Here is a 27,039-nt window from a genome sequence, read left to right on the forward strand (position 1 = left end):
TCCTTGAAGTGACTGGACTGACCTTGAAGGAGCAGGGAGCTCTGGTGTGGGCTGGTCCATGAGGTCACGAAGAGTCGGAGACGACTGAACGAATGAACAACAAGTCCCAAAACACCAAGGCATCATAACTTCATCAGCAAAACTTGAGCAAGAATATAAGGCAAGAATGAAACATTTAGATCCAAAACCATGAGCAAACTTGAGCAGAAATACATAACAAGAACATAAAATACTCAGATCCAAAACCAAGATTTGAAATGAGAGAGCCAGACCTATCTGTTAACTTAAATGCCAAATTGCCTGAAGTGGAGTCAAAGGGGAACCTTAGCTCCTAATATAGAGACATGAAAGCATTCCGTCTGCCCTGGAATTTTTGCTTCTCAGGATGCCGTGTTGCTCTACAACGACAGCTATCTGCTATAATCTGGCCTGTACTTTCCTGATCTGTGTCTGAATCAATTCCAGGAAAGCCCACAATCCCATCGGTCTGTGACGTCATCAATGAACCCAACAGCCCCAACCCCTGGTACTGTGACTGTTGCTGAGCTACAACACATCCATAGATTTTGGTGTCTACAAGGGGTTCTGGAGCCAAATCCCAAATCCCAGAACTAAGGGCAAACTAATTATCACATAGCTAGCCATTGCTGACACCATTGTAATCAACTAACAATAAAAAAGACCCACTTATTTGTCCGATATCTTCTGGATCTGCATAGAAACTATAATTGCCTCATTAGTGCCGCGTGCAGCAATGACATCATGGTGACTCAGTTTTAAGCTGCCACTAGTGTTCTTTGAGTAAACTCATCTCAATGTGAACTCACTTGCATAAAACTCCTCTCTTTAGCACTATTTGTAGCCACTTTACTATTGTTTCCCTTTCCATCAAATGTGCAAAAAATGAATATTTCTACCTAGGTGTCTTTAGCCATCCTGTTATGTGGAGATATATTAATATACAAATACATTCTCTGCAATTATCTGCTTACACATTCCCTTTTAAAAATAAATATCAGTGGCAGATTTAAAATTCAATATTGAACCATGACACAATCTACTTCCTGGTGGAAATGATCACACAACCTGCTGGGCCTATTTACCATGCACCAACTAGTTTGGTCATGCAGAACTTCTTATGAAACCACCTGGGGGGGAAAAGCCCTGGAATTTCTTATGAAACCATCAAAATAAAAAAGCCCTGGAATACATTTGTATCTTTGGCCAGAATGTGGGGGGAAAGCCAATTCTTTTAAAGAGGTGTAAGGGCCAAGGTACCAGTTGGGATGCAAATAATTATGAACATCACGGATCAGGATAGCAGCCAGTATGAAGTGAGTAAAGAGAATGAAAAGTAATGCCTCCACCTTCATTACTTTGGCTTGGATGGGAATATTTTAATAAATCAAACACAGAAATAATTCTTAGAATGTGCTCTTTAACTACCACTATTCACTTTCCCACATAATCACCAGACAATTGGATACATTTCTGCCAACGATGAACAAGTTTTCTGAAGCCGTTATGGAAGATGTCGACACTCTGTTTCCACAACCAGCATCTCACAGTTCTCTCAACGTCTTCATCAGAAGCATAATGATCCGTCAGCATCCTGGGTACCCATCGTGCACAGATCTTTTGATAGCCAAGAAAAGCAATAATGTGACCCACACGTTCTTGTGAAATGCCGATTATGTTTGAAATTTATCTCTGAGTGATACGACGATTACCCTGAACAAACAGCTGGCATTCTCTGATGAATCTCCTTTGGGGTGACACCTTCTGCTGTCAAGAATTCAATGACTGCACGTTGCTTAAGTCACATTGACCGACCATCTGCACAGGGATCCATACTTCGCACTTTAACTACACAACTGTTCAATGCTAAGGCTTCCCACCAAAATGGAACTGTAGAGGAGAGTCTTCTGAACAAGCCAGTACCTGCCCCATAATAGTACTGCTATCTGTTGAGGAGTTACGAAGGTGGAGGCATTACTTTTCATTCAACCCTTGTACAATTTTTTTGGTCCATGTAGACTGGACCTAAGTCACAATTCTAACAGTTTAAATATTTATAAATATGAATTGTGGCTGTGGCCTTCTATATAAGCATGTGAAGTCTTATATTTTTGAGGTCGACCAACTAATGTTTCTTATATTTGTGTGTATTTTTGCTTACAAATATTGCACAGACCTCAGCAATGAGAGTGAATCATCAAGCTAGTTACCTATCTGAGACACATAAGGGCCCTTTTTAGAATGAAGTTTGAGAATCAGAAATTAGAAGCATATATGAAACTGTCTATCATTTCTTCATTCTTAAACTAAAATAGCAAGTACAAGGTAATGGAGAGTTTCTGTATTTGTTTCTTTTTAAATGCAGACAAGCTGTTCTGACTTCTTCTTTTTTATGCCATAATGCGTTCGTGTTTTTTCCTTTTAATATTTTTTTCCAGTTTCCATTTCATATGACAGTCTTTATTAAGTAAGATGTTGCTGGAAATACTTAAAAATATTTTGTACAAGTCAGCAGTTCAGAATATAGACCAAAGGTCATGTTAGAATTTTTCTATAAACTCCTAAAGGGCAATAGATAATAACCATGTTCTTTTCATCTAGGAAAAGGAGAGAATTAGCCAATGAAAAGGTCCTCTGGATGATCATTGCTGGTCAGGTTCAGGCTAGTTGAGGTAAATTCCCCCCAGGGGATTAAGTATATGGGGTGGATTGTAAAGGAGAAGGTGACCCTGTAGGTCATTTGGCCACAAACAGCTAGGGCTTTAAAGTTGTAAGAAATAATAATAATAATACACTTTATTTATACCCCACCACCATCTCCCCAACGGGGACTTGGGGTGGCTTACATGAGGTCAAGCCCAACAACACATTACAATAAAATAAAATAAAACCAAGGCATAAAACAACAATACAATAAAATACATTAAATATGACAATACAGTAAACAATATACAATACAGTAAAAGTTAATCACAATCCTAGTGACAATAAGCAGGCCACATGCACAGAGTAAAATACTAAAAACTCAGGGTGAGATAGGAATGGAGTGGATTATTTCTAAGGGAGGGGGGGGCATAAGAAACAGGCCTTCATACAAGTGTGGGAAAGTGTACTTTAGGAATAAACATTGAGGAGTAGCAGCAATGTCTAGTTGTGCAGTTACTCTCCGAAGGCACAGCGGAAGAACCTGGTTTTGAGGTCCTTCTTAAAGGTATCTAAGGAGGGGGCTTTCCTAATCTCACTGGGCAATGAGTTCCAAAGTTGGGGGGCCACAGCGGAGAAGAATCTCTCTCTTGTTCCCACAAGACAAGCCTGTAAAAGCGGCAGGGGTGAAAGGAGAGCCTCCCCCGAGGATTAAAGAGATCGGGCCGGTTCATGGAAAGAGATGCGATCATGAAGGTAGGCGGGACCCAGACCATTAAGGACTTTGTAGATGATGACCTGAACCTTGAATTGGGACCAGAAAATAAACAGCAACCAGTGAAGCTCCTTAAACAGGAGAGTTGATATCTCTCTGTAATTCGCCTCGGTTATTAATCTGGCTGCCGAGCGTTGGACAAGTTGTAGTTTCCGAGCCATCTTCAAGGATAGCCCCATGTAGAGTGCAGTGCAGTAATCCAATCTAGAGGTAATTAAGGCATGGGCCACCATGGTTGAGTCAAACTTCACGAGGTGTGTTCACAGTTGGCACATATTTTGAACTAACTGGAGTTTCTGAACTTGGTGCAGAGGTAGCCCAATGTACTGCACCTTGCAGAAGTCCAACCTTGAGATTACTAGCATGTTCACAACCATATTTAGGTTCTTCAGTTCTAGGAAGGGGCACATCTGGTGTATCAGTTGAAGCTGAAAGTAAGCACTCCATACCGTCACATCTATTTGAGATCACATTCAGAGAGATTGATCCAGGAGCACTCCCAAGCTGCAAATACAGTCTTTCGGGGGGGGGGGGGGGGAGTGTAGCCCCATCCAGAACTGGTTGACACACCTCCATGTTAGGACCCTTCATAGCAAGCACATTGTCTTACCTGGATCATTTCAATTTGTGTTTCTTCATCTAACCTCCCCCAGATATTCATTCAGAGGAGACACACTATCCTTAGCTGAAGGCATATTTGGGTGTCATCAATGTACTAATAGCACCCCATCCCATACCTCTAGATACTCTGTCCCAGCTATTTCAAGTCCAGATTTTATGCCATTATACATTTTTATTTGATTACGTTGGGTTTAATTTATTGATGTCAGGCTTTTATGTTGTTTTGATATGTGAGGTTCCTCTGGGATTATTATGTTGATATTTGTTTTTATAGAGGCATGGCATATTTGCCATTGTATGTTGGAATCCACCCTGAGTCCACCCCGAGGAGATAGGACTGAATATAAATAAAGTTTTATTATTAAATGTTAAAAAGCATTGGGGACAGAATAGCCCCTTGTGGGCTGCTACATTACAGCTCCTTTTTTGGGGAGCAGCTATCCCCAAGCACCACCATCTGGAACCTGCTTGAGAGGTACAACTGCAACGACTGCAACACAGTGCCTCTGATTCCCAAATCCCCCAGGCGTTCTAGGATACCATGGTGAATGATATTGAAAGCCAGTTTCTGCAATTTAAGCATTATAGGAATATGTTCTACAGAGTTAGAGAAATCATTCCAATTTGATCAAGTTGTATGATTCATACTGGCTGCAGAATTCTGCTGTATTGCTCAGTTTGGCATGCAACGGTTCTGAACTTTGTGCCGAGCCTACATAGTCCACGCTACTAGAAGACAGACCAAACTCATTTTAAACAAGTTTCTTTGTCATGGCTCCCATCAACTGGTTTATGTTTGCAGTTTAAACATATCCTATTCCTAACTCCAGGAAGGAGATGTTTTGAATGCAGACATTGGTGTTTTGGACAACACAAAGAGATTTTTTGTATTTAAAATATTCTTAAGGAGAAAGAGCATTGTTGCATCCTGTAAGACTAATATTAGAACTGATAGTATAAAGATGTGGCTCGGTCTGATTTTGTTTAGTGCAATGACATTTTCTAAATCAATTACATGTGTGAACCATGCCGTCAGAAAACTTGATTATCCATGCACAGAAAATATTGTTTTCTGTGCAAAACAGCCTTATGTGGTTTTTGTGAAGGATGGGTCTCAAACTCAGAATTCTTGCTAGTTTAGGCCTGCTAGGGTGTGGTTCCAGGATCCCTCATGGATATCAAAATGTGTGGATGTCCAAGCTACATTGTATTCAATGAGAGAGTAAAATTGGGTCGCTTTTATAAAATGGCAACATCAAAGAGGTTTTTTAAAGATTTTCTCTTAAATATTTTTAGGAATACAGAGTTCATAACCTGTTAATACAGAGGGTAACAGGTTTTAAGAATGTTTGTTTCTATTGTTGCTGGAATATTTTCAAGTATTACATATTTCCATCGCTCTGTGGGAATGGTGCAGTGGCCTGGAGAAGAATTTGAAAATGATTAAAAAACGTTATCTTCCTTCCAGCTTTTCCCCCTTTGTAGAGAACAATTTGGGATTCATTCAATTAATTGAAGACAGTTTGTGAATGCCTAAAAACATGGTAAGCTTACGGCTTTCTGTTTTAAAAGATGCCAGATTTGCCGCAGAACTGGACAGATTTGGATACATAGGGTGTATCTTCACTGAAGAATTTGTGTGATTTGTCACCACTTTAACTGCCATGATTTCATAGCATCGAGCTGTGACAGTTAATGTGGTGTTAAACTGCATTAATTCTACAACGTAGATGCATCCTGTGTTTTTGGAAGTTTTGGAAGATTTTCTTCTCGTTTCAGAAACAAGGCTGTCAGAATTTTTAATCATTTTTCCATTACTGTACAGTTCAAAGAGTCCTATGAGTAGGAGACAAAAAAAAATCAGATTTTGAAGGTTTGGATTTGCTTTACCATTGACTCATTCTGTGACAGATTGTTACTCAGCCTCCCAGTGCTACCAGTTCCTGGCATGGAAAACAAATGTAGAGGTTTTTTAAATAAAAAAAAAATCAGGCATTGAGATGCACAGATAAACATGTTTAAGTTCATAACATACTTTTATTAGTAAACAGTTAAGGTTAATGAAAAGAAGGGAGTATGTTTGGTTTGATTTCTGTTTGAGAACTACAAAAATGGTACTTGTTAAGTCCAGCTTTTTTGCATTTGACAGGTATAAACATTTTCCTCTTCCCGGCTCCTTTGTCCAAATGTGAGGAAATTCCAAGCATGTATGGAGTTCTAGAAATTGTTGTATTTTATTGTGGGTGTGGCATACTTTTATATGATACTCCAGTCTCAACCATAATCTTACATACAAGGTGCTGTAGGCTGTGATTCATAGGAAGTTATAGGCAAAACCATATGAGTATTCCTTGCTTAAGAAAACTATTAAACTCTTGAGGTCACTATAAGTAAACGGTCTACTTCAGTGATTCTCACACTGTGGGTCCCCAAGTATTTTGGCTTACAACTCCCAGAAATCCCATCCAATTTACCAGTTGTTAGGATTTCTGGGAGTTGAAGGCCAAAACATCTGGGGACCCCCAGGTTGAGAACCAGTGGTCTGTTTGAAGGTTCATCTGCACAATATGGAAAGTATGAAGTGACTTCCATATGAGCTTCATCCTAACATACTGTCTCCTGGTGTACTGGTTGCCTGTTGTGAAAATGGTATGTTTTCATATTTAACTTATACCAAGTGCATCTAGGACTGCCTACCCACCACTTTTTAGTGTTCTCTCTGTTGTTGAGGTATCCTAAAAATAATGTTAACTGTGAGACCCATGTGTATGATTCTGAAGTTACACTGTTACGTTTTCATGCATTGGACTCTGTGACATTGTATTGGAGATGTGCTTCTGAGTCTAAAGGCATAAAACATCTCACCAACCTGAGCATCTAAGCATCTGAAACTCTGCCTGACTTTTTGTGATAGTTATGGAGCCTGACTCTCTCAACAAGTCAGACTGGCTGAGCAAGGGTTGGTAGAACTGGGAATTATGGAAATTTGGGAGGGAACACATTTTGAAACTCCCACAGGTATTGCAAGTATGATGAGCCACGCAGCTCTCAGCGTCAGTCTGTAGGATGATTTATAGGAATACTGCTGCCGTGTGAGTTTTTCAATAGGAGCCTATACTGAAGTCTAAATATATTCAGACACAATTCAGATTTTCACAGGTAAGTGTGACCACTCCTGTTTTCTGGGAAGTAATTTTAAAAGTTCAGTTCTTTTGCACTCTTAGAAAAGCTAAAATGGAAATAAGACTAAGGACTGAACTGTTTTGATGTAAACATGGTAATATTTGGCCAGTTTCACCAATGACTTAGAGTTTTAAAAATAGATAATGGTAATAGTGTTCCTTTTATGTTGATAATTATCGGAATATGGTTTGCAATATATTGTTTTATAAAACATTATTTTTTGTGGTTGCCAGTAGCTGACAATATACCCATAATGCAGACATACATTGCATACAAATCTGTTTTGTAGCTAGTGGTCATCATGCTTCACATAGAATGAATTTCATAGATAAGTAATGTATTTCATTATTTTGAAATGATTGCAGCATTAATTTAGGTTGTCTTAGATTTAAGTGATCTTGTTTCTTTTTTAAAAAAGAATAAACATAAAAATGTTGATGTTCAACCCCTTCTTGTGGAAGATTATCTAATCCTCCTTGTTTTAAAAGTGATCGTAGTCTGTATTCTCCAGCTCTATCTAGGATTATTTGTGGAGGCCAAAATGTAGGTGATATATTTTTTGCAAAATAAGGTTGTTGACCTATCATAGACGCAACAATAATGTCATTGTTCTTGCATTGCTTTTGTTGTGAATTTGTTATGATTCCCTAATCCCAAAGTCTTACTCAAGAGTAATCCACACAATTATAGCTGGGATATATTTGTCTCAATTTGCACAATCTTGCATTTACTAAGTTGGAATCTCATTTTCCAATCTATTTTTGACCTCAGCTACATGGGCAGCTTAATTCAGGGCAGAAATCTGAAACAGAAATCATCCAAAACTGGCCCAGAGATAGGCACACACATGGTCCCCAACCAATAGTGGTGAAGAGGCAAAGTTAAGCCAGGCCAGCGGTCTGAGATTGCATTAGCCCCAGTGGACCATCACCTGAGTGTCTGTGAAATTGTCAGATGCTGCAGAGCTCTGAGTACTCTTGCCTATCACAGGTACCCCATGCTGACAATAGCAGAAGCAACCATGCAATCGCTGAGGGGATGATCACCATTCCTTCTCCTTGGTCACGTGGGGACATTTGCAGATGTCAGCAGGGGGGGGGGGGGCTACAATGGCCAGGAGCTCTCACAGAGCTCTGCAGCCATCTTGCAATGATGATGGTGGTGACATGGGCCTCATCTGTCACATTTTCCCTGTGGTCATCAGCACAGAAATAAAGTATAGTTGCAGTTGCCCACGTGGACAACAGACCACTCTTAATCACACTGCTCCGAAGCTGCAGGGTGGCTCTGGAGTTTGGTCCAAACTCTGGAGTATCCCTCAAGTTTTCTAAAGGCAAAATGGGATAAGCAGCAGAAGTTGCAGGGCATTGTGGGACAGCCAGGAGCAACTGCACAATGTGTACATGTTCCTAAGCCATCGTAGATGATCCCCATGCTAATTAATGTTCATACTGGTATTGGAAATAATCCAGTAATAAGAGTCCTAGATATTGCTCTCTTTTGTTAAGTTTTCTCTTTTTTTCTTAAAACATAATTTTACACTAGCTGTTTCTGGAATGGGATGGTAGAATGAGCAGATAAATAAGCTAAATGTGAAGTACTGGAATTCTTAGGTGACAGAATGGACTGGGGCAGTTTTACAAAACAATTTACAGGTAGCTTGCGAGTTACAAATACCCAATTTACAAGCATCTAATAGTTAAGGAAGGGGGTGAAACAACTGGAAGTTATCATATGGAAAAGGTGTCTCAACTGATGCTTTACCACCAATCCTTGTTTCCATAACAAGTGAAATTTTTCAAAATCCAATTATCACAGGGACAGAAATTGTGGTGAAATCTTCTGAACAGGGCACAGACAGCAAAACAAACACCAAAGTCCTTATGCTATCGAAAGAGATACACACACACATACACACATGCATATATATATATATATATATATATATATATATATCCATATATATATATATATGGATTTACACTTAATAAATGTATTTGTTCAGACTTACATACTAATTCAACTTAAGAACAAACGTAGGGAATCTATCTTGTTTGTAACTTGGGGACTTCCTTCGTAAGGATATATTCTACCTTCACTGCCAAGGCAGCAATCTTTGGTTGAGAATTCTGAATACCCCTTCCTAAATCTCTAATCCCAGGGTTCAATAGGATTGACTCGCGGAACTTAAACTGGAATCATAGTTCTATAACTTTGTAAGAGTACGAGGTCCTCAGATCAGGGGGAGTGTAACCCCGTCAAACACAGGTTGCCACCTTATACCCCGTTCGGCCTAGTGACTGACCTGGAGGACCTCTGTCTAGTCAGGATTCAATTTCAACCTGTTAGCCCTCATCCAGCCTATCACAGTGGCCAGGCACTGGTCCAGGACCCAATGGGCTTCCTTGGATGTTGGTGGAAAGGAGTAGTAGAGTTGCGTGTCTGCATAGAGATGGCAACAAACAACAATGGCAATGAGAAAAGAATGACATACAGAATTCTGGGTAGTGCCACAACCAGCATCAAACAAGGAATATTTATGGTACAAATGGATGTAGGAAAGAAAGGCAAGACTGCAAACAGAATAGTTACAACCCACGAAATCCCAAAATAGCATGTCTCCACTTTGCCAGACCTATCGGGCAGCTTGGAGGAGCTTTACCCATGCTCAGAGCCTTTCCCCCTCATTCCACTCAAGTACAGGCCTCCAGGAAGAAGCAAAGTGTTACGTAAGACTTCAACTTAGCAAAGTATAAATCTTTCTGATTAATGTTTAACCTTTGTACATTTCTGACTTGCAGCGTAAAGGGTGAAGTTCCACTGCGTTCTGAGGAATGCACTGATTGCTACTGTGCATCTATGCTGCAGAAAATATATCAATGTACGTCTTATTTTTTTATAGAACTGGATCTTCAATGGCCGGGGAAAGATTGACCAAGCGGCTGAAATGAGTATGAACGCTATTCTAGAAGAGACTCTGATTAAAAGATCTCAACAAAAGAAAAGGACGTCTCCTTTAAATTACAAAGAGAGGCTTTTTGTGCTTACGAAATCGATGTTGACATATTATGAAGGTCGACCAGAGGTAAGAAACGGGGTTTAAATTGTACTTTTTTGCCATTTCCTGAGAGAATGTGTGTGAACAATTTGGCAGGAATGTGGTTGGTCTACTGCTTCAGTTTTTATGACACTAAACTGGCACATAGTGAGGGAATCGCAGTTCTTTATATTATTAATTCACTTCTTGCATAGAATGATTTTCTGAAAATGCAATGAAAATAGACTTCTCTCAATTTCCTTTATTTTTTCATAGCAATATATATTGGCTGAACAACTGTTGTTGCTATATCAGAATTCAGTAAAAAGTGAAGTAGCACTTCCTTTTTTTCAAATGTGTATTCCCCACAATGTACAATGATCAAGGAGGAAATGTTGACAGTAAGAAATATTGCCCTTTTGATATCTACTTTATATTTTACCATAATATAGAAAAAAATGTCTTTCTTCTTAAACACGGCATAAATGGTCATGCACACAACCTGTTGTAATTTTCAGCTTGGAATGCAATAAACATATCTTTGGCTATTTGACTTACATGGTGGATGATATCTAAAATTTTTAGTGGCCATTTTCATACTTCTTAGAATACAAGCGGTGAGGGGCCATTTTAATCTAATTTTGCTCTATCAGAGCTGCAGATTTTAAGACTACAGCTGTCATAATCTTCCTGAAGAAATCTGGGAGTTGTAGTCCAAAATATAAATTGGCTACAGGACAATTCCAACTTGTGCTACTTAAGGTAATTTTAGAAGCTCTGGAAGCAATGGTAGGGAGCCATCCTACATATTTTTCAGAGATCAGTGTTATCTCTAATTTTGGGTGTGTGTGTGTTAAACTTCTAATATTGTCTTCTGCCACGTGTAGTTCGGACACACATAGTATACATAGTTTTGGGTTTCTTTCATGTGACTGATTGATGAATATTTATGTATTGCCCAATAACTAAGTTTCTGAAGGTGGCTTTAGTCCTTGGCATCCTGTGATAGGTATTGTTTCTGAATTCCTGAATGATACTGAGCTGAAGTAGTCAATATCCTAGCTTGCTGTGTTCTCACATCACTAAAGTACTGTGAACCAAGGTCCTATGAGACATTGTCAAGTTCTATGATGGGAATGTAGACAATAGGAACAGTGAATGTTAACTATGGAAACTGATGCCTGAGAAAGGGAGAATCTGGAAAAAAATAATCTGAAGGCTGAGAGAACCAGCAAATGAAGGGAAGCTTTTTTATGAGCAAATAAACTGGAGATGTTTTTGCCTGCTCCAAAGTCTTTAGAAGTAGGCAGCCTGAAAAAGCAGACTCTGAATTTGGAGCTGGAAACCCTGGGTGGCTGTTATATGAAAAATTAGAACTCGTTGGTGTAAAAGTTACGTTCTTAAAATTGATTGAAAACATTTGTCCACAGAGCTCATGGATTGCAAAACTGCTGTATATGTAACTCCGAATTTATTTCACATGACTGCACTACAGGATTGTGGCAAAGTTGAAGTGGTGTGGGTCAGTTGGTGACCAATTAAAATTGCATCAAGGTTCATAAGGAGCCAGCATCCCAAAGGCAGCAAGCTTGGAAGTTCTAAGATTAGAAGGAAATAGAGTTTGGAAATGTTTTTCGCCACAAGACCCAAAATGATGTACCCTAGCTTTGAGAAGAAACACGGTGTACTTCTTCTCTTCTGTCTTCATTCAGGGAGACAGGAAGGATCTGATTGGTAGAATTCAGACTTCCATAGTTTAGGGATGGGCTTTCACTTGGGGGGTGGTCCAGACAGGATTTTAATGCGAGCATAATTAGCTTTAAGAAACCTGTTTGGGCTCACATTGGAGTTTATACACGCCCCAGAAACCCTGTGCTTTCCTGGGGGGAGGGAAGTCTGGCAGAACACCTGGACACAAAATTCTTAAAAAGTGAAAATAACATACCCAGCCACCATTCCCCTTCTCTGGAGCTCTCCTGGTGCATAGAAATGATGCACCAGGAGAAGGGGTGCCAGGAGTGATTATTCTCCTCTTCCCCCCTTCTCCTGGTGTGTCATCTCTACATGCCAGGAGAGTTCCAAAGAAGGGGGATGGCAGCTGAATAAGTTATTTTCACTTTTTAAGGGTTTTTTGGGAAGTTTTTGGAGAGTGTTAGAGCCCTCTCAAATATTTTGAGCTTATGGAGCCTGGAAAATGGGAGAAGGCTGTGCAGACTGCCCACTCATAAGTCCCAGGACTTCTGAGGGGGCAATCCAGACTGCGCCCACAGCTGGAAAGACACAGGTCTTCTGAAAGACTCAGGACTTATTTTGGGACAAAGCAGGGTTTTCAGATGTGTTTAATGAAATTTGAGAAAGTTCGGAAATTCTGAAGTACAGGGCTTCTCAAACTTTTCCACTTGCAATTTCTTTTGGCTGTGGAAGTGTATACGTGAACCTGGGTTTATAGGTATATAAAATAGGTAGAAAAATAAAAAATTACTGATAAGAAATCAGCATTTGCAAGGCTTGCTAAACAGGTTGCTTTTCCTTTTTATAAAATACAGCTGAAGAATCATCTGCAGAGTTCAGTGTAAATACTGCACAGCGAATTTGTGCACACATCTAAAACAGCAGTATGTGATGTTCAGAAAATGTTTATTGCTGCCAGTTTTTTCAAGACCCCAACATTGAGCTAAGGGGATCACATCTGGGGTCAGAACCCACAGTTTAAGTAAGTGCTAAAGTAGTAGTAGTTAAGGTTGCACAAGAATCTTTGGGCTACCCCACACTGGCAAATTGTGTTTGCATGATGTAGCTTCTTCATGCTTCCTCAGTCAAAGGCAGACTTTTAAATAAAAACTCAAAAAAGTGGGCACATTTTGGTTTTTTTTTTCCATGTCAGGAGTAACTTGAGAAACTGCAAGTCACTTCTGGTGTGAGAGAATTGGCCATTTGGAAGGACATTGCTCAGGAGACGCCTGGATGTTTTACCATCCTGTGGGAGTCTTCTCTCATGTCGCCCGCATGAGAAGCTGGAGCTGACAGATAGGAGTTCATCCCACTCTTTGGACTTGAACTGCTGACATTTTGGTCAGCAGTCCTGTCAGCACAAGGGTTTAACCCATTGCACCTTACTTGTAACATGATTTGTGGTGTTAGATGCTTTCTCCATCTTGCATTACAGATGTGTTGCAATCCTAGCATTGTCCCCCCCCCCCCCAATATTTTCAAGCATTCACTTGTAATGTCCCCCACCACTAATCCTCATTTTTAACTTTTATTTTAGGTATGGTTTTTATAATATTTATATTGCATTTTTTATCTTTTATAATCTCTATAAAATCTCTAGAAATATTTTATAGTGGCATCTGTGTTTTTGTTTGGTTTCTGCCGGTGCTTTAATTCCCACAGGGTTTGTCAAAGAACCTTTTAGCAATACTGCTAGAATTTTAAGGATTTTAAAAAAGCACACCTCTCTACAAGGGAAGCTGACCTGTTTCTCTGGAGATGTTTCGGATGAGGGAGAAAACAAATTGGAGATAAGCAGCAAGCTGCAAAGGCATTAAAAGTTAATACTCGGAATCCACATTACAAGGCATTGCCACAAACCAAAATGAATCACAACCATGAGTGCATGGTAGGATTTGAAGTTTTGATGTACCAAGACAGGAAAGCATGCTGGGGTTAGCTAAGGATCAAAAGGCTGTAATTATTGAGAGTAATGACTAAGGTCACCATAAACTGGAAGTGCACACCAGGAGTGTCCAAACTTTTCAAGCTGAGGGCCAGTTCATGGTCCCTTAGCCTGTGGGGGGGGGGGGGGGAGACTATAATTTGAAAAAAACATGAACTCATTCCTATGCACACTGCATATGTCTTATTTGTAGTGCAAAAAACCCCCATGAAAGAACAATATATAAAACAAAAACATTTTAACCAACATAAATGTACCACTCCTTCCCTGCAAAGTGTGCACCTGCTTTTGATTGATGAGAGGGTTATGTTAATTAAGATTGTTGTTGTTGTGTGCTTCAAGTCATTTCAAACAGTGGCCTCTGAGTCAGAGGCGGCCCTAGGTAATTTTCAATGGTAAGCAGACAGTATTTTGCCCCCCCCCCAAACCAATCACTGATATATATTTTCTGTTCATCATGGGAGTTCAGTGTGCCATATTTGGTTCAATTCCATCATTGGTGGAGTTCACAATGCTCTTTGATTGTAGGTGAACTATACATCCCAGTAACTACAACTCGCATATGTCAAGGTCTATTTCCCCCCAAGAGCGCCTCAAGAGCGCCCCTGGGCAAAATCAACTATACTGCAAATGCTTACTTTGCGTAATGGGTTGAGCCGCCCCTGCTCTGAGCCTTGGTGGATTTTCCTTCTCTTGAGGCTTTTCAGCAGAGATGGCATGGCCATCTGTCAACAGCACTTTGAATGTCTGTGTGTGTGTGTGGGGGGGGGGGGGGGCTTGGTGGTTCAGGGGCCCGGAATGGGTTAATAACATTTCAATGGGAAATGAAGAGCCCGGCCACTGAACCAATTATACTCTTCAGTCAAGGCATCACTCTTATTCATATCCTCCTTTTGCACTGAAAGAAAGTCAAAATAGTAGAATTAGTTTTTTGAAATAACTCCTGTGGGGCCCATCTACATTGCAATAAAACACAGTTTGAAACTGCATTATATGTTAGTGTAGATGCCTCAGTCTGGTGGAGTTTTCTTCTCTGGAGGTTTTTCAGCAGAGGTGGCATTGTCATCTGTTGAGAGCACTTTGATGGTGGTGGTGGTGTTTGGGTAGCCAGAACGGATTAATAGCACTTCAATGGGAAATTTGCTTTGAGATAAGAGTGTTTTGCATTAAGAGCCCAGTCACAAAACAACTTAAACTCTTAAGTCAAGGTATCACTGTTATTTATATCCTGCTTTTGCACTGAAGAGAAGTCAAAATAATAGACAGTGTGATTAGTTCTCTGAAATAACTCCTGTAGGGACCCTCTACATTGCCATATAACACAGTTTGAAACTGCTTTATATGTCAGTGTAGATGTGGCCAAGGGCACAAAGAACTTGATCCAGTAGAAACTGGCCTGGAAGTGTTGAGTTGCTACAAGAGTGTAAGCCTCACTTTAAGGAAGGAAGATTGTGTATACTCATTATACAATGAGTCAGCTAGCTGGTATTTCATCACCAGAAACCTCTTGGCTGTTTTGCAAATTGTTATCAGTGGATTCGTTTTATCCTTCTCGTAATCTGCTCTTATCACCTTCTGTGAAGTGTGCCCTGTTTGGCTTGTGAAAGGAGCAGTGAAGATCCTAAAAGGATTACCCCTATGGACAAAAGTGAAGAGAAGCCATGGGAGAGAAAATTAGTATTAGGTGTAGTTTATTGCAAGCCCCTTATTTGAAACCTTTCCCTTGAAATGGGCGTGTGGTGACTACTCAGAATGAGGAAAGGCAGAACTCATAATGCTCAGCCACCCGCTGTTGCTTCAAGTGCTTGGCGTGAGCTTTGCCACTAAAAACAAATGCTGACGTAGAGCTAGGAAGCTGTGGTTCAGATAAAGCTGCAGCTATTGTGTAGCAGAAGAGGAGAAAACAGGTTCAGCTGAAAAGACCATTGCTGCTTTTCTCAGAACAAAGGAAGCAAGAAAATTCTCTCTGGCCAACTGAGACTTGTGGAAGGGAGGAAAACGACACTACTCTTATTTTAGTGTGTTGCTGTGGGATTTTAAAAATATGTTTCAAGGATTTGAGAATAATTTTTAGGATCATTTGGAAGTTCCTGTCTATGTATTGCCTCATCGTACTAATCCAGTGTATCTACATTGTAGAAGTAATGCAGTTTACACCATTTTATACTATACATCCCAGGATTCCATTCCATTGAGCCATTGAAGTTACTGTGATACTATCAAAAAATCCCAAACCATGAATTCGATAAAAGATTATTATGAACTAGCAGTCCCTTGCCATGCATTGCTGTGGCTCAGTCTGTGTATGTATTTTATGTGTGTGTATATATGTGTGTGTGTGTATATATATATTTGTGTATATGTGTGTTTGCGTGTATGTATATATATATATATATATATATCTATATATATATCTATAATATAAATCTGTAAGGGGCGTCGTACGGAGCCGTATAACTCCACAACCCCCCAACGAAACTGAACCAGAATTGCCATGCCCCTAGGACAACCCACTCGGTACAAACTAATGTACTCCAAATTAAAAAAAAAACACCACAACAACGACAAAAACACCGCAAAACAACTGAACATGCGCACTGGCGCAAACTCCCCGGCACGCGCGCACGCACGGCCCCTCCCCCCTCCCCCCGCGCGGCACACACACACGTGCGCGGTGCAAACTCCCCGCCACGCGCGCACGCGCCGCCCCTCACCCCCCCCCCCCCGCGTGGCACACACAAAGGGGTGGGGTGAAGGGAGGGGGCGTGTCTAACCGGAGAGGGAGGGAGGAGGGAAGGAGTGAGTCACGGAGGAAAGGGGTGGGGCGAAGGGAGGAGGCGTGTCTTCAAATTCGCCCCCTCCCTTCGCCCCACCCCTTCCCTCCCTGAGTCACTCCTTCCCTCCTCCCCCCCTCCGGAAAGACACGCCCCCTCCCTTCGCCCCACCCCTTCCCTCCCTGAGTCACTCCTTCCCTCCTCCCATCCCCTCCGGAAAGACACGCCCCCTCCCTTCGCCCCACCCCTTTCCTTCCAGGAGTCAATCAGGAAGAGAAGAGGTGGGGCGAAGGGAGGGGGCGTGTCTTTCCGGAGGGGGGGGAGGAGGGAAGGAGTGACTCAGGGAGGGAAGGGGTGGGGAGAAGGGAGGGGGCGACTTGGAAGACAACAATGATGGATCCGGACCAAAGCATTCAATACGCCCTAATATCCACACAGATGGAGTTTGAGGGAAATAGACCTTGACATTTGGGAGTTGTAGTCACTGGGATTCAGAGTTTACCAAGACTCAAAGAGCATCCTGAACCCCACCAACGACAGAATTGGGGCAAACATGCCACACTGAACCCCCATGACCAACAGAAGATACTCAAGTTTACACACAAGCATAAAGAAGGGGGGAGGACGGAGGGATGCCAGAGAGAGAGAGAGAGAAAGAGGGGAAAGGAAGGAGTGTGAGAGAGAGAAAGAGGGAAAGAGGGCGAGTGAAGGAAGGAAGAGAGGCCAGGCACAGACTTCAAAACTCTTACTAAAAGCCACAGCAACGCGTGGCAGGGCACAGCTAGTATATATATATATGTGTGGTTTTGTGCGTGCGTCGTAATGTTGTGTTTTTTGGCTTTTTAAGTATCTTCTGCTGTGTTTTCCAGTGTTTTCCAGTGTTTCTTTGAGTGATGGTCACTCGTTGGCCTGAGAGGTGTATTGTGTCCAAATTGGGTGTCAATTCGTCCAGTGGTTTTGGAGTTATGTTAATCCCACAAATGAACATTACATTTTAATTTATATAGATTACAGGCAGTCCCCAAGTTACAAACATCTGATTTATAAACAACTCATAGATAAGAACAGGGGTGAGACAACAGGAAGTGAGAGAAATTTACCCTTTGGAAGGGAAATTCATTCCTGGAGTGGATTTATCATGGGGAAAAGGTGTCTCTACTGAAACTTTGTCACCAATTTTTGTTTACACAGCAAGCCATTTTTTTCAAAATCCAATCATCACAGGGATGGAAAGTGAGGTGAAATTTTCTAAACAGGGGCACAGATGTCAAGACAAAGACCATAGAGGTCTTAACCCTTCCCTATGTTATGCCAATCAAATATATATTGGCTGGAGTTATACTTAAAAATGTATGTGTTCTGACTTCCATACAAAGTCAGCTTAAGAACAGACCTACTGTTGTAGTAGAGTCTCCTGGTACTGTTACTACTGATAGTATGAGTGGTAGAAGAGGGAAAAGGTGTGCTCAGGAGTTAAGTGAGGAACAGCAAAGGAAGAGGATTCGGGGAATACTTATGTCACCCACTGACGAAGATTCCTTCCAAGGGTTTTCTGAAAGTGAAATGAGTGAAGAGGAGGAAAGAGCTTCAGCAGATGTAAGCAGGGGAGTTAAGAGGTCTACTCGAGAGTCAGGATCCGATGAGGAGTGTCAAAGGAAAAAGATCTGGGATATACTTAATGCTCCCACAGAGGAGGAGGATTTCATGGGTTTCACTGGGAGTAATGGGTCTGTAATGGGTCTGGGAGTGATGAGGAGGAGGATGGGTCATTGGACTGGACCAAGGTTCAAGAGGTTCGAGAGGTTGTAGAAGGCAAAGTGTTGGTATCGTGCCTTGGGTTTTGTCGCTGCCACTTTCGTGTTGGGCTTGGGTCCTGGATCTGCAGGTTGCTGTTTTGCTTTGTGTTACAAACTGGCTTGGATTCTCGTAAGTGCGGATTTCCCAATCCTTGACTTTGGATTGTTTTTGACGACGACACTGCCTATGTGGACTTTGGAACCTCATGACTTTGGACTTGGCTTTATTCGACTTTGGACTACTTTTGACGACGGCTTTTGCTTCATGGACCTTTGTTTGCTTGCTCCTTATCTACTGCATTATTTTGGGTGATTTTGGATGTTACCCAGTTTAATCCGGATTATATATCTTTGTTTGATTTAATAAACTGTTTCTTTTGAACATATTACTGAATCTGGCTCTTTAAAGGCTTCTGGGTTCCGACACCTACAGAACCTATCTTGTTTGTAACTTGGGAAGTACCTGTATATATGTATTACATATATTACTCCATACAAGTTCTGCAACTCCAAAACTCTTCTGTTCCAGACCTTTGGAGTAGATTGTATCTCTCACAGCTAACCAGAACTCAGGCATTCTGGGAAGGATTAATTATTCATTTACTCAGACCAAAAAACTCTAGGAATTGTGGTGGTGGTGGTTGTGGTGGTGGTTGGTGGTGGTTGTGGGGGAATGTGCTTTAACAATAGATCGATCCCAAATCCACTTACAAAGGAGTTTCACCCGAAGCCTCAGAACTATATATTCCTGGTACTTTCTTTAAATGTCATTTATGCTTCATGGTGTACATATGGTTATAAACTATAGGCAATCTCTGAGTTATGAACATCAGACTTATGAACAACGCAGAATTATGAACAGGCCTCTTCCCTCCCTCCCTGCCATGAAATGTCACTGCTGAGCCCAGGCCCGTAGCCAGGATTTCGTTTCGGGGGGGGGGGGGGGGGGCTAAAAAATTTTCAGGGGGGGTTTCGGGGGGGGGGGGCTGAGTTTCGGGGGGGGGGGCTGAGTCTGAGTGAAAGAGGGTCTAGCCTAGCAAACCTTTTGTATCATTACCCCAATACTCCCATGCATATGGGATATATTGAGTATGGTGATCAGATCATGATATGAATAAACATAACAGTTTAAATAATGCACCAATAAGGCCTTTTCGCGAACCACCATGAATATTTCGGGGGGGCTGAAGCCCCCCGAGCCCCCCCCCCCGGCTACATGCCTGGCTGAGCCAAATCATGTTTGTATCTCTCTACTCCACTTTTCTTTCCCTTCCTATCAATATTGCTCCTAATCCCTTTTCCTTTTTCTTCCTATGAACCTCTCCAAATCCCTTGTGAGGCAATTTTCATATTGCCTCAAACAATTTTGTCAGCCCAGCCCCTTCCTTCAGGGTAGTCTCTCCAAACATCAGCTTCAAATGGACAAATGACAGCTGTTCATTTTTCTGCCATGAAGATTTCATCCATCTCTGATATCACAGGGATTCCCCAGCCAATGAGAACCAGGACCCAAACTTGATTTCTTTTCTGGCAATCAGGAGAGGGCATGGGCTGAAAATGAATGGCTATCAAAAAGGATTGAATTCCTTGCACTGCATTGCATGGTTGTGTCTGATTTCTTTTGAGACAATAAGATTTCTCATGTGAAGTGAAGTAGGAAGATAGAGTTTGGTTTGGAACTTTGTGGGGAATGGCTAGTTAACTTTATCTCTCTTTCCCATTTTCCTAGTTTAAATTTCCCCAACTTCTATTTGTTTGGTGGAGGAAAGGATATGGATACCTGTGTAATATTTCTCAGCATGCATAGTACAATGTTCTCTCACTTATTGCAGGGGTTACGTTTCAGGACCACCCACGAAAAGTGAAAATCCACGAAGTAGGGACGCTATATACAGTAGAGCCCTGGTTATCCAACTTCTGCTTATCCAACACTCCGTATTATCTGCCGTCACCACCTTTGCCACCCTCCTTGGCTCGCCTCCCTTGCCCTTTCCTCCATCGCTCACTCACTCACTGGCCAAGTCCTGGTTCTGCTGCTGCGATCCATCTTGGTGAGTGAGCAAGTGAGGGAAGGTGGCAGTGGTGGCAGAAGCAGGAGCCTGGAAGAGGCAGCCAGGCTCCTGTTTCTGCAGCCACTGCCACCGTTGCCACCCTTCTCGCTTGCTCACCCCCCCCCCCCCCCCCACTCACTACTCACCAGGCTGGTTCTGCTGCTGGGATCCGACCCAGTGAGTGAGCAAGTGAGTGACCACCCTTCTCCCTTGCTCGCTCGCTACTCACCGGGCTGTGTCCCGGTGGCAGAACGAGGACTCGGCCTGGTGAGTAGCAAGGATGGAAAACCGCAAAACAGCAAGTCCGGGAAAAGCAAACTGCAAAGTAGTGAGGGAACACTGTATATACTCATATAACAGTCTATAAATTTTAATTTAAAAGTCAACTAAAAAATCAGTCTATTTATCCATGGATCAGTATATTTATTGTACCTGATTTTTTGTAACAAAACAAACCTTCTGCTTTTCTGAGTAGAACGGAGAAAGGTGAGAGTTTAGTTCGTGCTTTGACCAGGAATAGCTGGCCTTGGGGCAGTGCTGATGCATTCCCCTCTCTGCAGAATTGCTCTTAAGTGATCCATGGATCATATAAGAATCCATAATGTCGGTTCCAAAACATGCCCTTGAGTTCTACATGAGGTTAACATATACATGAGTATATATGGTGGAACAATATAAATCAAGAAGGCGGTCCATTGGTTTGCAAGTTGTCTATCCTTCCAGATAACTCTAAATTAAAAAACAAAAAACAAAACCAGAATGCAGAGAGTTTATTTTATAAAAATCCTATCAGACATGTTAGATCCTCAGCAACCTAAATCATGGCTATTAAATTTAGACCTTTTTAAAATGCATACCAGGATGCTTGCCAGTTTGGTCTGCAGACATTAAGGGCAAAATTAAATGGCTTGGTCAAGTTGATGTTTTCATTGTACTGGTGTCACAAGTTGATTGTACATATGGCAACACAGTTGCTCATGATTTATAATTGTTTTGTGTCTCCAGAGGAGAAATAGAGCATGTGGTGTGTATTCCTTGACATCTTCCACTATTTTCAAAACAGTGTGCATTCCTCGACATAACAATACACAGATTGTATTTATCTACTCCTTGTACATTCCCCAGCCCTTTAGTAGGACTGTAAGAAGTACTTTATGATGCTCCTCTTTTCTCAGAAGTGTTTGTGTATGTCTGAGTGTGTGGGTTATCGTCATGCCTATCTGATTGAACTACATGTGTATATATATTCCAACGTGTGTGTCTAGAATGTGATTGTATACACCTATCGGAAACCTGTTTGTCCGTCTGGTGTGTGAGAGAAAAACAGACTGCCACAATGCTGCCTAGAATTGCAATTATATATATTGTACATGGACAAACTATATTATGTATTGTCAAAGGCTTTCATGGCTGGAACCACTGGATTGTTGTAGGTTTTTCGGGCTATATGGCCATGTTCTAGAAACATTCTCTCCTGACATTTTGCCTGTATCTATGGCAAGCATCCTCAGAGGTTGTGACCTCACAACCTCTGAGGATGCTTGCCATAGATGCAGGCGAAACATCAGGAGAGAATGCTTCTAGAACATGACCATATAGCCCAAAAAACCTACAACAATCCAAACCATATTATGTGTGTCCATGGAGGAACACTGAGTTTGGAATGAGATTGTGTGTCTAGTTCCCATTCTTGGGTTCCTAAGCTAATTTATAGAAACGTGCTTAATATTCCCAATCATAATTTTAAAAACTTTGCTCTTTTATATTACTTCTTTTGTGTTGTGGTTGATCTATAAACCTCTCTGGCATACAGCACTAAATACATTTTCTTAGAAGCGTCTTCATTACAGTTGGTGTGATTCATTTCTAAATAATTATATTTCAGGGATGATGTTATAAGCAAAACAATGGCAGGAATAATTTACATCTATGAATGTTTTCTTGATTATAACTAAAGGTTGCTACTCTGATTCTCTGTACTTTTTATATCTTTGGCATGCTCATCTTAAACATAGTGAATGAGGTCTCACGAACCTCCTGCTTAGGGTTGCCAAGTCAGGAGTATCCTAGTTCTGAGATATCAGAGCTAACACTTGAAACATGCTAACTATCTTGTTGTGAATGGCTCATATCCACTATGACAACCATGGATCTCCCAAGTGGTACCTGACCCCACTCATGCTGTTGGCTCATGTTGTATATGAACTTTCTTCAGCTGGTCAAAATAGTTGGGCTTTTATCAACTAAGGACCTCATCAGATGTGTGTAGGGCTCTGTTTTCATGTGCTGTGGAAATCGAGTCCCACGGAGGCCAGTACATGATATAAGGGTACTTCTGGTGAGACTTCGTGTGGCCCATTTTTGCAGTGCATGGACATTGAGTCCTCCATCCATCTTCAGGAGTCAGGTGTTACCTAGCTTTAAGATGGGAGAAAGCAGGGTAAAGATGGACATCAATGTGATAAGGACGTGGGATGGCTGGCCATCTCACAAGAAAGACAGGAGGGAACTGATTAAGACTGTTCCATCTGCTTTCCCCTGCTCCATCTGATGAAGTCCTAAGGTAGGACTTTTATGGCTGTTTTAAAGTTTTTTTAAAAATAGCCTTTAATGTTTTGTAATATTTTGTTACTTTCAATAATGCTTTTGATTATTTTATTTATTATTTATTTATTTGGGGTTCTTGTACCCCGCCCTTCTCACCCCGAAGGGGACCCAGGGCGGCTTACAGCTGCAAGGCGCACTTAGACGCCTGCTACACAAACAATCATCACAAAAAAAAAAAGATAACAGTACAAATTCCCACAATTCAACATTATCCAATAAAATCAGTAAAATGATAGAATCAGTAAAAACAATACAAACCTGGATCTTCCTCCTACCCATTTTTAATTTAAGGATGGGATATAAATGAATAACAACAGCAAGAACAAGAAGTTCTGATTTCAAAGGAGACATCCCCTGGTGACATTAAACAACAGTTGCACAGAGTGTCCCATTCAATTAAGAAAACACCAAATCTAAGTAATGTGAAAATACACCTGTTTATTTTTCAGGTGGACACTCTCCCCCTTGCCATGAGAACTGGAGAAGTGGGATGTGGCCCTGACTCACAGGGTTACACCATTTGATCAGGGAACCCTGATCCTTTTGATTAGCTGTGGGGTTGATAGTTAGGACGTTCTTACACATTTCTTACACATAAGTTTAAAAACCAGGGATGGACTATTTCCATTTGGTTACCCATGTAATCCTCTCATTGTTGTTTGTCTTTAAGTCAACTTGTGGCAACCATAAGGCAACCCTATCACAGGATTTTCATGGCAAGATTTGTTTGTGGGTAGGTGGAAGAGATATTTTTGCCTTCTTCTGAGGCTGAGAGACCGTAACCTATCTAAGTTCACCAAATGGGTTTCCATGGCCAAGCGGAGATCCAAACTCCCAAAATTCTGTAGTAATTGTGTGTTTGCAAGTCATTGCCAACTGGTAATCGTGAGCAAACCTATTGTGGGGTTTTCTTAGCAGTATTTGATTAGGGGGCTTTGCCTTCCTCTGAGACTGAGTCTGAATTGTCCAAGGTCACCCTGGTTGGGCAAATGCTTAAACCACTATACTATGTTGGCTCACATGCCATTATCTTTCCTATCTTTATGTAAAGTTTGAGTAAACAGGGAAACCTTATCAGTGGGAAAATCTGAGTGCTGCTGAGCAGGACAGAATCACAGCAGCTGCTGCCTTTAATACATTTTATATTTAAAAAAATGGTTTCTGCTGGAACCTTATTTTCCAATTCATTAGTATCAAAACCAATTAAAATGTGTTCCTTGTTTCATTTTATTTCGTAAGTTATATTGTAGCGTATTGTTCACTTGAAGGGACTGGATTGACCTTGAAGGAGCTGGGGATGGTGACGGCCGACAGGGAGCTCTGGCGTGGGCTGATCAATGAGGTCATGAAGAGTCAGAAACGACTGAACAAATGAACAACAACATTGTTCACTTGACTATAAATTTTGTTGTTCCTCATTGATTTTCAGAGTGAGGTGGAGCTCCTTGCTCTGAAAGCCATGAAATCACACAAATTCCTTTGGGAGACTCACAAAGCTGAAATCTATATAAATAAAAATGTAATGTTCGTTTGTGGGGTTAACATAACTCAAAAACCACTGGACGAATAGACACCAAATTTGGACACAAGACACCTATTAGGCCAATGAGTGACCATCACTCATAAAAACACTGAAAAAGAGTGTGGAAGGGACTTAAAAACCAAAAAAAGCAAAAAGATGCTACAGTGCATGCGCAAAGCCACATATATACAGATACACACATATATACACATATACACAAATATATACACACACATAAATACATATATATACACACAAAACATATATACACAGAAAGGGGAAAGGAAGGAAGGAGAGAAGGAGGGAGAGAAAGAGGGAAAGAAGGAGGGAAGGAACAAAAGAGAGAAAGAGGGAGGGAAGGAAGGAAGGAAAGAGAGAAGGATGGAACCGAAGAGCAAAGGAAGGGAGGAAAGAAACAGGTAAAAAAGGAAGAAAGATGAAGGAAAAGAAAAAGAGGGAGAGAAAGAAAGGAGAGAAAGAGGTAGGGAAGGATGGCCATAGCAACGTGTGGCGGGAACAGCTAGTTTCTATTAAATCTTTTGCAGTTGTAGGAAAGGCTAAGGCTTACTATTTTCATCCTTTTAACTAGTGTTTTGATGAAAGGGTCTAGAAAAGTTCCTTTTTAAGATAATAGTTCCTATACTTACCTGAGGAAGGCTGGGAAGTGTAGTTCAAAAGCACAATTTTTCAACATTCTGCAACATTGTTATTTCTCCAATATTGCACTTAGAGTTTTATATGATCCAATTAACTTTTACAAATGCTCCCAAGTCAGTTCCCTTCACTGATATGCCCACGTTGGTGGACCTCATTATAGTGTCATATATGAGTTTTGGCTACAGAATTGGCACCTCTCCATGGTGCAGCTGATCTATGGGAAAACGGGCACAAACAGCACTTATTCATGCATGCAGTCATAATGTGCACAAGAGAATGCAATTTTTAGAACTTTGAATGCCAAACTGGAAACATGTTATCTGATGGGTACTTAATCTTGTTCGCATGTCACATTACACATATTCTTGCTGTTCACTCTGTTCCTTAAGGTGGTTTTATCTCTCTGGAACATCTCAGATCTTTTAGCAAAATCTTAGAAGGATTGAGCTTTTGGGCTTGATCTTTATATGTAGATGTTGATATCTGCATTTACGTAACTGAGACCAATTTGCAACAGGGCAAAACGAATTTGCTGTATCAATAAACACATTTATTTGTGGGAACTTTGTGGGTGGAATGACACAAGCAAATGACATGCTGTATGTGTTTCTTTCTGTTTCTCAATATAATCTCCTGGGGCTCTTTTGGAGTTTATCAAGAATTCCTCTCAGAGACCAGTTTCCTTAAATGGTAATTTGTCTCCTATATATTTTCTGTGTCATTATCAGCTATGAAGCCTTGGGGCAGCATGCTTATGTTGGGTGCTTTCTAGGATGAACTTGGAGTTCATCTGAGGGAAATTCAGGCTCAGATCAATTACAACACACCTTAGAGCTCTGGTAATATGTCATCACTGCCTCCTTAAACCCATTTGGCGCTGATCGTGGAACTGAATTTGAACCATTTGTATGGAGGACCTTCTTATAGTAACACCAGAGGCACTCCAAGTGGCCAGCTACTGGTCAAAGGACATTTAATCAATTACCAAGCTTGCAAACTTTGTGTTTTGTTTTGTTTGTTTGTTTGTTAAAAATGCAATACAACTGTCTGGTTTGCTCCCGAAATGATAAATAAATAATTTGTATGGAAGGGGAGAAAAGCTTTATTTAAAAAAATGTGAGGGGAGTGCATATTTGAAGAGCAAGAAAACATTAATTTGTTTGGGAAGAAAAACTTGAAATGTCTTTAGAGAGAAAACAGTGCAGAACTGTGAAATGTTGTTCTCAGAGTTTTCTAGTCCAGAGTTTTCAAATTGTATGCCCTGTTCCCAAATGGGGTACAGTTCAATACAGTTAGTTCAATATTAGGGCCACTAATAATTTGACAACAGTAAAAGGCTTCAAAACACCACCCGTTTACAGAAATCTATTTGCAAGACTGTCCCATGTTTACAGTGGACTCTGCAGAAAATGCTTCAGCTGTACTTCACAAAAAAGAAATCAGCCTGTTTAGCAAGCCTTGGGGATGCTACATTAGTAGTAGTAAATGTTTGGTTTGTACCTACAAGGGGGGGGGGGGGGGGTGGAAATTGTGAGGTGATGTTTTTAAGATAAATCACAACAACAACAACACTTTATTTATATTCCGCTCTTCTCATCCCAAAGGGGATTCAAGGTGGATCACAACTACACACAGATGACAAACATTCAATGCCGTTTTGTATAGACAGTACACAGACA

General features: G+C 41.0%; 1 protein-coding gene and 1 long non-coding RNA gene across 4 annotated transcripts in view; one reads left to right on the forward strand and one right to left on the reverse strand.

Annotated features, from left to right (window-relative positions):
* TEC (tec protein tyrosine kinase) overlaps positions 1 to 27,039 on the forward strand; it is a 79,915-nt gene that overhangs the window by 23,831 nt on the left and 29,045 nt on the right. For 2 of the 3 annotated variants that reach the window (XM_067468783.1, XM_067468782.1), the window contains exon 2: positions 10,143 to 10,325. In XM_067468783.1, coding sequence (XP_067324884.1) covers positions 10,188 to 10,325 — 138 coding nt within the window. In that variant the 5' untranslated portion in view covers positions 10,143 to 10,187. Of the gene's footprint in view, positions 1 to 7,103; positions 7,217 to 10,142; positions 10,326 to 27,039 lie in introns of those variants that run through there. The other variant, XM_067468784.1, reaches the window with a different exon arrangement.
* Positions 5,809 to 9,955, reverse strand: LOC137097171 (uncharacterized). Its single transcript, XR_010910013.1, has 3 exons — positions 9,876 to 9,955; positions 9,546 to 9,682; positions 5,809 to 5,893 (listed from the first exon to the last, which is right to left on the reverse strand). It is a non-coding gene; the product is annotated as an uncharacterized lncRNA (long non-coding RNA).

The sequence above is a fragment of the Anolis sagrei genome, chromosome 5 (assembly GCF_037176765.1).
Source record: "Anolis sagrei isolate rAnoSag1 chromosome 5, rAnoSag1.mat, whole genome shotgun sequence".
Lineage (NCBI taxonomy): Eukaryota > Metazoa > Chordata > Lepidosauria > Squamata > Dactyloidae > Anolis > Anolis sagrei.